The sequence below is a fragment of the Salminus brasiliensis genome, chromosome 25 (assembly GCF_030463535.1).
Source record: "Salminus brasiliensis chromosome 25, fSalBra1.hap2, whole genome shotgun sequence".
Lineage (NCBI taxonomy): Eukaryota > Metazoa > Chordata > Actinopteri > Characiformes > Bryconidae > Salminus > Salminus brasiliensis.
Window position 1 is genome coordinate 17463817 of NC_132902.1, and position 14354 is coordinate 17478170.

Here is a 14354-nt window from a genome sequence, read left to right on the forward strand (position 1 = left end):
TGGTATAGTATGGTCTATATGAGGTAGTATTGTGGTGCAGTATGGTCTATATGATGTATTGTGGTGCAGTATGGTCTATATGAGGTAGTATTGTGGTATAGTATGGTCTATATGAGGTAGTATTGTGGTGCAGTATGGTCTATATGATGTATTGTGGTGCAGTATGGTCTATATGAGGTAGTATTGTGGTGCAGTATGGTCTATATGAGGTAGTAGCATATCATAAAATGATGAGGCAGTATCGTGAGGTAGTACTGAGGTATAGTTATGCACTTATCGTGCAAATATCGTAATTAGTATCGTGCAGCAGTATTCTGTGATAATATCGTGGCGTAGTATCGCTGCGGGTGGCGGAGCGAGCAAGGGGGAGGATACATGAGCAACGGCCGAGAGAGCTGAGCTGAGCTGAGCTGAGCTGCCTGCCTGTGTTTTTCCTTCATGAAACAAATCCGAGGCGGTTACAGGCGCTGTGAACGCCGCTGTCGACGCGCTTCGTCGTTGTTCTGTTATCGTAGCCTTCAGTGGACGCTGAAGACTTGCCGCAAGGTCCGGACCCCCGGTTGTGGGGCAGCGACGAGAAGGGGAAAATAAGCGAAAGGTGTTTAGCCTGTTTGTGTTGGCTGTTGACTGGCGGTGCGAGGCGGACTCGGTGCAGCATGAAAGCCCGCTGGCCCTGCTCACTTCGTAGGTAAGCGCGCTCGGTCCAGCCACGGCTGCTTTAGCATTCAGGCACAACATGCCTCCTAGCCCGTAAACAAAGAGCCATTTGGGAGCCCCGTTAACTCGCCAGGCACCTCCAGCTCAGTCCTACCACAGCACCGCGTTCTGCTGAACTCGAGCGGACGAAAAAGTCACACTCGGGATTTCCTCGGGGTTGAGGTGACCGAACTAGCACCCCCTTTTACACCTACGGAAAACGGCGGGCTAAAGTCTTTTCGCAGCTCCAAATGCGGTCAAGGACGACGATGCCCTCGCTGGTGGCCACCCGGCTGCTTGTGCTTGTGCTGGTGCTGGTGCTCGGGCTGTGCACTCTGCGCGCGGCCGGCCAAGGGCGCTCCACCCCGGCTACATGCTCGCCTCTGTGCCGCTGCGACGAGGACGGAGGAGCGGACTGCTCTGGGAAAGGACTCAGCACCGTCCCAGCCGGACTCAGCGCATTTACTTATTATCTGTAAGTCACCCTAAGCTACCTACCTTTATCTTATGTACACTCTGTGTGGTCTGAACACTGTAGGTTATGTGGTGGGTTCATGTTTTATGGTGTTGTGGTGGTACCCCAAAATACAGTGGTTTCACACTGAGGATGAGGATGGGCAGGAGTGAGGTAGCCTAAACTTTTCCACAGTAAAGTTAGCAGAAATGCTTCAGTTTTTAAGTAACAGTAAAAAAAAAAAAAAATAATAAAAAATATTTATTTTAGTAAAATCTTATTTTACTTAAGTTATACTGTTCAATTTAGGCACCATGGCAAGTTTGGTCACTCTCAGATAGGCTACACGTCCATTGTTGGAGGGGAGTTGTGTGAACAGGCCATGCAGAGTAGCTTATCAGAATTATAGAGTCATATTTTAGGATTAATGTCATAGTTTTTGGGTTGTTTTCTGGCCACTAATAAAAGCGAGCACCTCAGTTTTGAAGGCTTTCTCCTAGCCAGCTGTGAGTGCGGTAAGTGCAGCCAGTGCAGTGCAGCCTTCACCGTGTCAAGCTTTGTGACATGACCATTGTTTTCTTTGGACAGAACTGGAGCGAGTGCATTTTCTGGCCAATAACCAGCCTAAGAGCCCTCTCCCAAAGTAGAGCATGGGGGAGAGGGGGTGTAGTGTAACATGCAACACAATTTCTGCTTTATTAAACACCTCTCGGCCTGGTGGCTGAACTTCTGCCTCTAAGGGAGGAATGTTTTGAAGGGTTTCAGAGTTTTTCTCTTTTCAGTGTAGTCCATTTCACGGTTGCACACATGGAGGAGACTCCGCTGTTTGTACTACACACTAATGTAGATGATGTTCAACATATGCTTAGGGATGGGCGAAGCTGCAGACGTATATCACGATACTTTTAGACAATTTCAGCAGAAGTTATTCTTGCTCTCATGCAAAAATAAGCAAATATTTACAGAAGAACCAGGAAAAACCTTCTTCACTTCCAGTGAAAGTCAGTGTAAAAAGATCTTATGCCAATTATCGATTTGAGGCATTTCTATTGGTCCATGCATTATGATATTCATACACAATATAAATAACAACTGTTACATTCCCATTGTGTCAAAAGGTGGAAAATGTCAAAAATGGAGATGCAAGGTTTTTGCTTTTGGTTTTGCTAAAACATGCAGTTTGTCAGTGTTATGTCCACAAAATGCTCCATTAACGATTTATGTAATTTGTCATGAAACCGCTAAATATCATCATATTGTTCATCCTTTTTGCGTGTAGCTCATTCCCCGACATCTGCAGAGTTTTAAAGAGATGAAAATATTTAAAGTTTATATTAAACTTTAAAAAGGTTTAACTATGCTTCAAGTCAGCCTCTTAAAAGGCAGGCTTATTAACCAGTAAGTAATATTGTTGCTAACTGCTACAGATACACCTATAGGCAAAACTACAGTGTTTTATCTTATTGTGATAGATTTTGTTATTGTACTACACAATATGCATTTTCCGAGAATATCAGGGATATCATCAATGTGTAAGAAATGCTGGCCAACTGCACAGTTCATCACAAAGAGCATAATTAGTTCTGTTTACTTGGATGGATTGGATTTTTAATTATAAACACTGTATTAAATATTTGTCCGTACTTTGATAGCAGTGTTTAAAATCTGGTGCTGCTGGTGCATGTGTTCTATATGTCAAAATATTGCAGTAAATATCGTGCATCATGAAAATGTCTTTTTACATTTTTTCACTATACCGCCCACTCCTGGTTGTACCAATCATGAGTTCTAATTCCGATTTCTTTACAGCCAAAGTGGCCAAAGTGGTTTGTTTTTGTCCTTTTTTAACCTGAAGCTCAAACTATGTAAGCTAAACCAACACATGAAACACACTAGCACATTTACAGCACTTTATATTAGCAATGTACAGGATAAGATAAGATAATGTAATCCTTTATTAGTCCCACACTGCAGAAAATTCACAATGTCACAACAGCAAAGTGATAGCAAGACACATTAGCTCTGTGTGTATGTATATATATATATATATATATATATATATATATATTTATATATATATATATATATATATAATAAAAGTCCAAAACTCATTACAGATTATTTACAGATGATTGCACCCTTAATTGCACACAGGGAAATGGAAAAATGTTGCACATTGTAATGTTACATGCTACATAAATAACATTATTTATGCTTTAATGTGCTCACAGACATTTAGATACGATACAGGTGCCTCATGTTATTTCCAAAAACATAGACAGACAGGCCAAAATAAAACTGCTGATTGCATTTGGAGCTAATCTAGTTTGATTCAGGTCATGGACATCTGTTAACTACCACGGAAGTACTATTTTCCATGCCACCCATATCAAAAACTTGTAAATCCATTTGTTTTACTTTTTTAATTTGTTGAATTGCCAGATGCCTTTGTATTGTGTGAAGCAATAGAAATGATACTGAAATCCTGAGTATCGGCCGATACCAATACCAGTGCAGCATTTCTACTGAAATGAGCTGTTTTTAACCGAACAGCTTTCCTAAAGATGATCATCTAAGAGTAGGCTTTCATTCTCAAACCACTTGAACACTCTTCACAAAGAAGAAACACAGCTAACAGCATGTCACACACTGTGTTTTAGGCTAGATTTGTTACAGGAACAAGTTGATTCATTCTTTCCCCCCCGAAATCCCCTCCAGATACTGATACTTTTTCCTTCACCTACTAAGTAAGCTACAGCATTAGTGAAGGTACACAGTAAGGAGAGTGAAAGGAACTGAAATATGGGCCCGTCTACTGGCCCTCACAGTTTAAGAGGTTAAGAGTGCCTGTAGGGAGAACGGATAAAGGACTGATAAGAAAGCTGCAATGAAGATATAAAGCTTGTCAGAAGTCACCCAGTCAAAGCAGCATCAATCATCACCCAGCCTGGAGACTCTGTGTGGACCATTGTCACCACTCTGGCGTTTTGCTGTTCGACCAGCTGACCGGGGAGCCACATTTCCATGCACATTTCTCTCCTGACAGCTTCGAGGATGGACTCCACAGTCTGAGCCAGAGCCAAAGCCAAAGCAGTGCCCTCGTAAATCACGCAGGCTCCACCTCTTTAGACTTTGCTGCTTTTTTAATTGTCTTCCGCTTCCACCGTGATCAGGTGCCTCACTTTGTGCCAGAACAGAGCGAGCCTGTCCTGGAAGTGAGCGGAGCCTCCACAGTACAGCGGGTCTTTCTGAGCCCGCAGATTCTGAAAACAGCTTGACGGCGATCTGGAAATATCTTTGCCAAGCAGCAGCGTGTAACCCAACGCCAGGCTAAGTCCAGTCCGCGGAAGTGATAAGGCCAGAAATAAAGCCGGAGCGTTAACACTCGTTGTGGCAGTGGCCATCTTAGATAACTCTGCGTGATATGCAAAAGTTATGTAGTCACAGGCCCGGTGCAGCGTCGAGCTGACACTTACGTACATTTACCTGGCAAACAGGCTTAGCTGCTATTTACTTATCAGTGCTGGTAGTAATGATTAGTTGCAGTGATTGGCGCCCTGTCTTAGTGTGTTATGCTCTAGGGTTAGGTTTAGGGTTACACCTGGTTACTGATAACCAGCAGGCAGGGAATGGTGCAAGGGCTGGTTATCAAAAGTTTTTGTGATACCAGCTGATTGACTTCAGTTTACCTTGATCAGAATGCGATTGGTTGACTCCTGTCTTGGTGGTTAATCTGGTGTTTCAGGCCTTCAGTTCACCCCCTGAAGGCCTGACCAATGGGAGAGCTTGCCTGGCTACATCTGTCAAGATACCGCTGAGGTTTTTGACCTTTTGCCTTTTAGCGTTTGCCTCAGTGTTTTATGAATTTGAAACAATGTATAGAATGAGGTGTTGTTCAGCAGTTAACTGGAATTTGTTTTGAAAGATTTCAGATTATACCCAACCTTAAATGCTGCACTTCGTATGTCTCCAATCCACTGATGTGACTTTTCCTCAAGCTTAAATGATGATATCCACTGCTTGAGTGTTGCAATAACTAGATGTTCTGGGTATTCTGGGTCTCATATATATTTTTTTTAGAATACTAAACTTATGAAATGTGCTTGAATAGTAATATGAACCATTCATAGCAGTACTTTGTGTTTTAAAAATTGGACACTGAAAAGGAACATTTGAGCTTTCTTCAATCTGATCTCCATCTGCTGCATCTGCAGCTCATTGTAGATTAATATTGAATATTGATGTGCTTCCCTGTGCTTAGTGAAAGAGCAGACTGTAAACACGCTTCCAGTAGAAGCCAATGGGCAGGTGCTGAGGTGGCTTTCATTATTAGTTGTGGAAAGTGCTGCAGTATTTCCTCATGTCCTCACTGAGAGTGCTGGTTACCGGCCATTTAGTATGGCTATAAACACATAGGAGACATTGTCTTAGACTGATAACACATGCCCGTCTGGCAGTCATTTCTGTGATTACGTTAAAAGCGCCTGTGTACAGCCCATGCTGCTCATCCGCCTTCCCCCATATAAAAGGCTGCTGTAGTTTATAGTGGAACTGTACGGTAAAATGAATCTGAAATGAAGCCAAATTACAGATGTTACAGAAGCATCGCTGCTGGCTAAGTAGCCCATCTATCAGTCAGCGGAGTGCCAGTCATGGCATGAATGGCAGGCTTTGCCGCGATGTGAGAAATGTGCTGGCACGCTGCCGCCTCTGTTTCTCTGAGGCTCCCCGCGCTGCACGCCTTATTGCATTTCTGGTATTTATTTATGTAATTGATAATAGTAGGGCAGCTCTGCGCGTCTGTCCCCTGAATCGCCCGCTGCTGCCGCCACTCTGTCTCTCTCTCTGCAGGAAAAGAGAGAGAGAGAGAGAGAGAGAGAGAGAGAGAGAGAGAGAGAGAGAAGCAGAGAGGAGAATTGGAGAAAGACAAAGGAGAAGCGAGGGAAGGGAAAAGGAGTGCTAGTAAGAGTGAGTGTTAAGACATGGCATTCACACAAAGGCAAAGGCAGGTGTGTGTGTGTGTGTGTGTGTGTGTGTGTGTGTGTGTGTGTGTGTAAGAGAGAGACAGAGAAGGAGAGAAAGAGAAGTGGGTAAAGCAAAGTGGGAGAGGAAGTGTATGTTTGTGTATATATATATATATGTGTGTGTGTGTGTGTGTGTGTACACTGTATGGACAAAAGTATTGGGACACCTGCTCATTTGTTGTTTTTTTCCTGTAAACAAGGGTGTTTATAAAGAGTTTATCCTGTTATCCTGCTTTTGTTGGATACTGTCTCTACTGTCCAGGACAGGCTTTCTACTAGATTTTGGAGCATTGCTGTGAGGATTTGATTGCATTCAGCGGCAGGCGTGTTAGTGAGGTGAGGATGTTGGATGATCACCACCCATATATATATATATATATATATATATATATATATATATATATATATATATGTATGTGTGTGTTATAGGACGTATGTATGACCCTGGTGTCTCCCAGTGTATTAAAAAAACAAACATGTGTGTGTGTTGGAGAGACTGAAGGCGAGGGTGGAAGAATCTGGTTGATTATTATCCCCCCCCCGTGTGCAGATAGCACGTCTGAGGCTTGTGTGCTTAATAAAGTTTGCGCAGTTCAGTAGGTTGTTGCGCAATGCCTCAGGTTAATGATCCACTGCAGGCGGGGCACCTCGCTGGCTCACTGAGGCACAGCACTGGCTTCAGCAGCAAAATATGCACTGCAGTAGCCTGAACACGAACGAAACCTTCACCTTGACCTTGAGCTTATTGTTCAGGTGAATAGAACAACCCGTAAAAATACCTCATAACTTATTATATTGCCTTGAAGACCTGCCCTGAGCTGATAACTCAAACAAAGTGTGCATTGTATATATAGTCCATTATATACTGATATGTTTAGATGTTGCAACACAGTTCCCGGTAGATGATATTAACCCTAGGCTGGAGTTATTGTTGTTTTGCTGTTCACTGGATTCATGTTACATTAGGGGGGGGGGGTGATAATATGCGAAAGTGTTATATGTATATTATATATAAGACATTTTGTATAGTTATTATATCAGTATATTACATAAATATGCTATTTATAGTAAAACAAGCAATAGGTTCATGTTATTTAACAATTTGATAAAAATAGTGCAGTGTTTATCATATTTAAATATGTCACTATAAAGATTAAATACTGGCATATTGCCCACCTCTATAAACATGTGTTTATCGCGGTCCTTGCCAGCTTTCTAAGAATTCAGTGTGTAACAGTTTCATAGATCCACCCCCACTCTTCACAGTTGGCCAGGTGTTCTTTTCATAAAATGCAGTTCCTGTTTTCTCCTCTGTACCTTTGCTGTTCGTGGTCAAAGGGTTGTATTTTGACTTCATCAGTCCACACCGCCAAAACTCATTTGGCTTCTCTATGTATTCTGTGGCGTTTGAGGAACAGTGCACCACCACTCTCGTCTCAGCTAAACTTTCATGCAGGTTCTTAGCAGTCAGCCAGGAGTTTTGACTTGCCTGTCTTACCAGCATATGAGCAGCTCTTTCCTTGAGTTTTTATCTTGACCTCCACAGTTCCCCTGAACCACCATTTCTTAATTCTGCACTGTAGAAACCACAGGGGTAATGCTTGCCTTCTTCTTGTAACCTTTTCCCAAAAGAAATACATTACAATATTTGAGTACACTGTACTGTTTGGTGGCACAGAGTAGTGGTTCTCAACCTGGCCTTCAGGAAACCCTAGAAAATCTGTGTTTTTGCTGTGTCCCAGTGTGTTGTGATCTGCGATAGAGCAAAAATCTGGACCACGAGGACCAGCTTGCAAACCACGGGCGTAGGTTATCTTCAGCAGCAAGCCTATTAAGATAGACAACAGCTACTCTTGTATCCCCATCAGTGTCCGATTGATTGGCCAGTGAACTCCTTTTATATAAAACCTCAGCCATGATAACATATGGTCATATTACCCACTCCTAGTTAACAGGGTCAAGGCTGGGTGCGAAGCTTCACTTTCTGAGATGTATTGGGACGTTTATAGTCGCAAATACCAAAGACAGCGCTTTACTCCCACAAAGACAAGAATGACTTCAAACGTGTACGTGTTTGACCCTAACCGCCTTGACCCCCTCTCATCTTCTCCCTCTCACCCGACTTCAGCGGGACATCCCCCCTCAGCGGTCTGTCCGCACGCCATTAGCAGGCCCTTGTCTCAGGCTCAGTTGAGTGATTCTGTACTGAGAGTCAGGAATGTGCCTTTGTGTCCCGTTAACAAAACAGAGGCGCCGGATTCTGGTCCGTCTTCAAGGCGCAGGGGACAGGCAGCCAGATGGAACAGGCCTCTCCGCTTTTCCACACCTTTTTCCAGCGCCTGCCTGCACACTGCGCTCAGACGGCTTTGCACAAGAGACAGGAGCACAATAGGGTGTTTGTGCACGAATCACGGGCTAAAAGGGAAAACGACATGGCTGGACTAATGCACTTTTAATAGTGCTTACATGAGCCGTGATAGGAACGGGTTTGAAGGTCGCTGGAATTAGCATTCTGAGAATTTCTAGCTGGCTTGAAAAAGAGCTGGGCCTGGAACAGCCTTTTAGTTATGGTTATGGTTCCACTTTATTGATCCCTGTAAGAAATTTGAAATCGAGGACAGGGGTTAACCCCTTAAAGTGCCAGGGCCTACCACACTTTCATAAGTACATATTCATTATTCTTAGTGATGGTAGTTACTGAAGAAGTAAGCCTAATAACTGAATATTACTTTTACAGTGCCTGTGCTGTAAGTGTGTTTTAGCATAGTATTATAATAACATGTTTTTGTATTTGACAGAAAATTACACTGGAGCCTCAACAAGTATATATATACACTGATCAGCCATAACATTAACGTTAGTGCGAAACAGTGATTATCTTCATCTACAGAAGGCATCTGTCAAGAGGCGGTTGTATTGGGCAGCAAGTGAACAGTCAGTTTTTGAAGATGATGATGTGTTAAATGCAGGAAAAATGAGAAAGAGGCAAGAGCCGAATTGTGACAGCTAGACGACTGGGTCAGAACATCTCCAAAACATCAGGCAGGTCTTGTGGGCTTTTCTGGTATACAATAGTCAGTACCTACCAAATGTAGTCCCAAGAAAGGACAGCTGATGAACCAGCCCCTAATGCTCATTGATGCAATCCAGGACTTAAGGGATCTCGGTGCCAGAAACCACAGGACACCTTCAGAGGCTTGATTGGTCCCTAAATGTTGGCATCTATGGAAGACATTGGATTTTGGTTGCTTAACATCACAACATTGAATGTCGGTCATCTGACATCTGCCTTCAATTTCATGACAACATCTGTCAGCGTTGGTGACCAGCTTAGACTAATCTAAAACACATTCAGTGATGTTGAGGTCTGAACTCTGGGGTAGTCTGTCCAATGTTCTGAGAACACCGGCTGCTTCAGCAGTTTTGTTTTGCAGATGTTTGTTTCCTTTTCTCAGTAAGAGCTTCTTTACCATCTCCACATCCTTTCAGAGCCACAGCGTTGAGTCATCTTCTCACAGTGGAAGGATGGACAGAAACACCTGTGGAAACCTGTGGGTTTCAGATTTAATCGCTTGATTTTCACCTCTCTCTCAAAGATGGAAGCTTTTAAGTGCGGTTTAACATGATAGGGATAGGTTTGATGGTCTGCCAGGCCTTTTACGGTTGTTAGAAGTCTCATTGAATTGAAGTTCTCAGGTCCGAAGTATTGGTATCACATAATCTTGTCTTTGGGTATCACGGTATCACATTATATCACATCACTCATCCCTAAAGTCATCTTTTGAGTTTGATAGGTACAGTAGAGCATGCTGTTGCCGATTCTGCCATAGCTGAGCATTGTTGCTTATTTGAGCAGTTCTGGCAGATTGCTCCTAAAAGCTCCAGCCAATGCCAAGACATGAATGTGGGCATTCTAGACTTTTACACAGGGCTGTTTTAACCTACGTGAACACAGACACCCTTTCAGAGCCACTGTAACAGCACACACACACACACACACACACACTTACTCATGTAGAGTAGATGGCAAATAGCCACTGTATGTAAGAAGTATGAATTCTGGCAGCAGTTCTCTGTAGAAGATTTACTCCTGCACGTCTCGTACTCTGTAACTTTGTGACACAATGCAGCTGCTTGACCCTGCCATTCACTCCCAGTCAATCTAGCTCTCCATTCTATCCTCAATATCTCCTTTTGCTTTGTAATGTACTCTTTTTGTGTCCTTGAAGCAGACAGAGGCAGCATGAATGCCTATTGTGAAGGCCTGGTTTATAAGATATGTCAGAAATGTCTGGTGTAGAAGATTTGGAGGATGGATGGTTGGTTGGTTGGATAGGTTTTCTTAGTAATTGCCTTTTCACTCTTTACCTTTTTCACACTGCAGAGCCTCATTTGTTGAGTTTATTTCCGCTGTTTATGGAAAGTGATTGCTAAAGTCATTTGGGTAGCCCCCACCTCAATTTCTGCTCTCTTTCTGCACGCTTTGTTAGTGTCTCGGACACCATGTTTATAAATGATGTAATGTTTTTCCCATAAGTTCACACACCAAATCCCACACTTTAAAGAGGCAGGCCAGTTCTCCAAAACTGGCTTTTATAATTATTTTACTCCGTGAGTTATTACTCAGTGGAAGGTCTTTCTGTCCTATGGGACCTATGGGACGCTTGCTTTTTTTTATTTGGAAATGCTCCTTCTGGAAACGTCTGAAAACACTCCACAAAATCCTGCAAATGAATGTCAAATCTATTTGTCTGATTCAGACATAGGACCTTTTTCTCGCAGCGACTGCATTAATGACCGTCTCAGTGGCAGAGCAACAGTGGAGAACTACAAGTTCTGTTCTGAACAACAGCGACGTTTCAAAACACCATACGTAACTAAATAAACCATTTGAATTTAGATTTTTTTCCCTCCCAGTTAAACCACTACCACTAGCACTAGCAATGCTAATAGCAAGGAATTTAACACGTCTCCTCCAATACATGCAAAGCCAGCCACTTCCTCTTTTTGAGATGCCACCAGTGTGGCATTGCTGGGCAGCCAACTAGTTCTGAGGAAAGTGTCGGGTCTCCAGCTCTCTGTTATGTGCAAGCCACAGACTGTCCGGTGCTGCACCACCTGAACTTCCGATTTCTCCTTTGTCCGACTTCCCCTTGTGTTTCGTCACATTGGGTTGTTAATTAACATTTAGAAAATCAATGTTTGATAAAAATAAATAAATAAAAAGATGTGAGCTTTTGGTTGGAGTCTTTGGTTGGGGCAAAAGAGGCTGAACTTTTACAGGCCCATTATTTTGGCTCAGAATGAAACACACTGATTTTCCTGTTATAGTGGACTAGCTCTGCTTTTATTGGCTGGTTTATTGCACCACAATGGCACAAATTAACCGCTAGCATAGCATATCCTAGCTTAGCACTGTGACAAGCACATTGTGATTATTTTTTGTAGATAGTGTATGCCCCTCTAAGTCCATGGCTGACATTAGGTATGGTGCCAGTAGGTTCATGTTTATCTGCTCCAGAGAGTCATATTCTTTTGGCAGTACTTCTCTACAGGGAGTAGACAAGTTCTGTGTATGTGTGCATTTGCACATTTGTGTCAGCAATGGGTGCAACTTAAAGTAGCTGAATGCATTCGTTAAAAGGGGTGTCCACAAACATTTGGACAAATAACGTATCATCCACCTTTGACTAACTGATGCATGGGTCGGGCCGTACCACTGCCGAGCGGGAACTGAGAGGCTGAGTGAGAATTAGCTAAGGTGTGGGGCCTCCGAAGGTCTGTGGGAAAGACTGCTTACAGACGTCTTTTTTCCTCTGACAGTGACTGCAGTGCTTCATTAAAGGGCCAAATAACAGTCATTTGAGACGGAAATGTCTCTTTAGCGAGCATGGCTGAGTGACCGTCGATTAGTGTTTAGCCGTGTGGCCTGCTGGGGACAGAGACAGGGAGTCCAGCACAGTCCAAACAGTCCAGAGGAGCCAGTTTATAATCCATAGCCTGTGTGTGAGAGTGCATGTGTGTATGTGTGTGTGTGTGTGTGCTGTGCGCAGTGGCGGTTAGCCTCCTGCGGAGATTAATTTTAAACCCAAGCTTGTGTGCGCTTGCTTGTATGTGCGTACAGTGGACGTTTTTGTTTAGGGGGCAGCTGTAGAGCGCTGGTGGTCTTCACTTAACAGCTCTTTCAGTAAAGCACTGTTTAATGTGGCACCTCTCCCCTTCCTGCACAGGCATATATATGTTTATATGTGACTGTGTGTGTGTGTGTGTGTGTGTGTGTGTGTGTGTGTGTGTGTTTGGTTGAGGGGTGGGGGGGAGTTGGTGCGAGTGTGCACGGTGCCACTTGTCTGGCATTTCCTGTCTGCCCGCTGTGCCTGACCCTCAGTGACCTCTGGGCCATGCAGTTGTTATCGCACCATGGCCATGTCACGGAAAGCAGTTATTGGACCCAAATTTGAGCTCAGAACCCCCTCACACACGCCCCTTTATTTGTGTATGTGTGAGACTGAGTGTGTGTGTGTGTGTGTGTGTGTGTGTGTGTGTGTGTGTGTGTGTGTGTGTGTGTGAGAGAGAGAGAGAGAGAGAGAGAGAGAGAGAGAGTGTCGAATTTATTTAAACTGACCTGAAAGGGACATTATATTGAGAGCGTAGTTAAATAAACAGTCGGCTCTCAATTCATCTTTTTCTGCTTCGCTCGCTCATTTCAGGGCCCTCATCTGACTCCAGCGTGTGTCGCAGTTTATTTCAGGCCTCATCTTTTTAACGCACTGTCAGAAGGAGCAAACTAAATAGAAGAGAGTGTGTCAAGGCATCTAGTTATGCACCGATACCCAATTCCTTGGCCATGTGCGTACACCATAGCATTAGTACCACCTGCCTAATGTGGAGGAGGTCACCCTTGTGCCAGCAAAACCAGTCTGACCCTTCAAAGCTTGGACTCCACAAGACCTCTGAAGACGTCCTGTGGTATCTGGTACCAAGAAGTTAGCGGAAGTAAATCCTTTAAGTTGTGAGGTGGGACCTCCATGGATCGCATCAGTGAGCCTAATATATCCACCCACTGTAGACAAAGCAGCATTTTTCACCTTTTATTCTTTATCTGCTAAATAAAACTGAAGGTGGTCTTAGAAAGTTGACGTGACGAGCAATATTGGCCGGCTGGAACAATGTTTGTAAGTGTCAGTTTGAGGTGATTTTAAGGGGATTGAAGGCACTGGAACGTTGTGAAATCTGCTACAATGTAGTTTTTGTCTAAAATGTGAAATTGATGCTGTAGGCCTGGGGTGGGAGGGGAGTGTTGTCTGGGTTGGTTTCTGAACATATGACCCTCAATGAAGACAGTTATCAGAGCGAAGGACGCTGGTCTAGGCCTGCGTCCTTGATTGTGCTTTTAAAATCTCTGGAAAGACAGTTAACTCTGTTAACTCAGTTAAGTCTGGAGTTTGGCTGTTCACTCTATTATATACTTACTTATGCCATTCATTTAATCATTTAATCAAACTCTCTATATGGACGAAAGTATTTAGACACCTCTTAATCATTGGATTCTGGTGTTTCATTCAGTCGTATTGACACAGGTATATAAAGGTCTGCCTTTTAAACGTTTGTGAAAGAATGGGTGGTTCTACAGAGCTCACTGAATTCCAGTGACTGAAAGTCAATTCCACCATCAACTGTGAGTGAAAAGTGGAGGCATTAAGGAACCACAGCAGCTCAGCCATGTAGTGACAGACCACGTGAAGTTACAGAGCGGAGTCAGGGCTGAGTGCTGAGCTCAGAGCGTAGTGCAAGAAAGTCTCCAATGCTCTGCTGACTCAATAACTGCAGAGCTCCAAACCTGCTGTTAGAGCTGCAAGGGGGGACCAACTCCATATTAATGCCTGTGGATTTAGAATGGGGTGTCATGAAAGCTCTTGTATGTGTAATGTGTAGGTGTCCCAATACTTTTGTCTATGTGTGCTCTCTCTCTCCCTCTCTCTTTCTCTCATATATATATATATATATATATATATATATATATATATATATATATATATATATATATATATATATATATATATATATATATAACCTAAACATAGACAAAAGTAGTACTGGGAATAACCACCATTGGCTCGGATGACATTAGCGAGACATGGTGGCATAGACTGTATTAAGTGATGGTAGGAGGTTAACTGCTC

At 43.3% G+C, this 14354-nt stretch overlaps 1 protein-coding gene across 1 annotated transcript in view; it reads left to right on the forward strand.

Annotated features, from left to right (window-relative positions):
• The first annotated feature begins 396 nt into the window (after positions 1-396).
• lgr4 (leucine-rich repeat containing G protein-coupled receptor 4) overlaps positions 397-14354 on the forward strand; it is a 76215-nt gene continuing 62257 nt past the window's right edge. Inside the window, exon 1 of the mRNA XM_072671181.1 lies at positions 397-1171. Within this exon, the coding sequence (XP_072527282.1) occupies positions 948-1171 (224 nt within the window). The 5' untranslated portion in view covers positions 397-947. The remainder of the gene's footprint in view (positions 1172-14354) is intronic.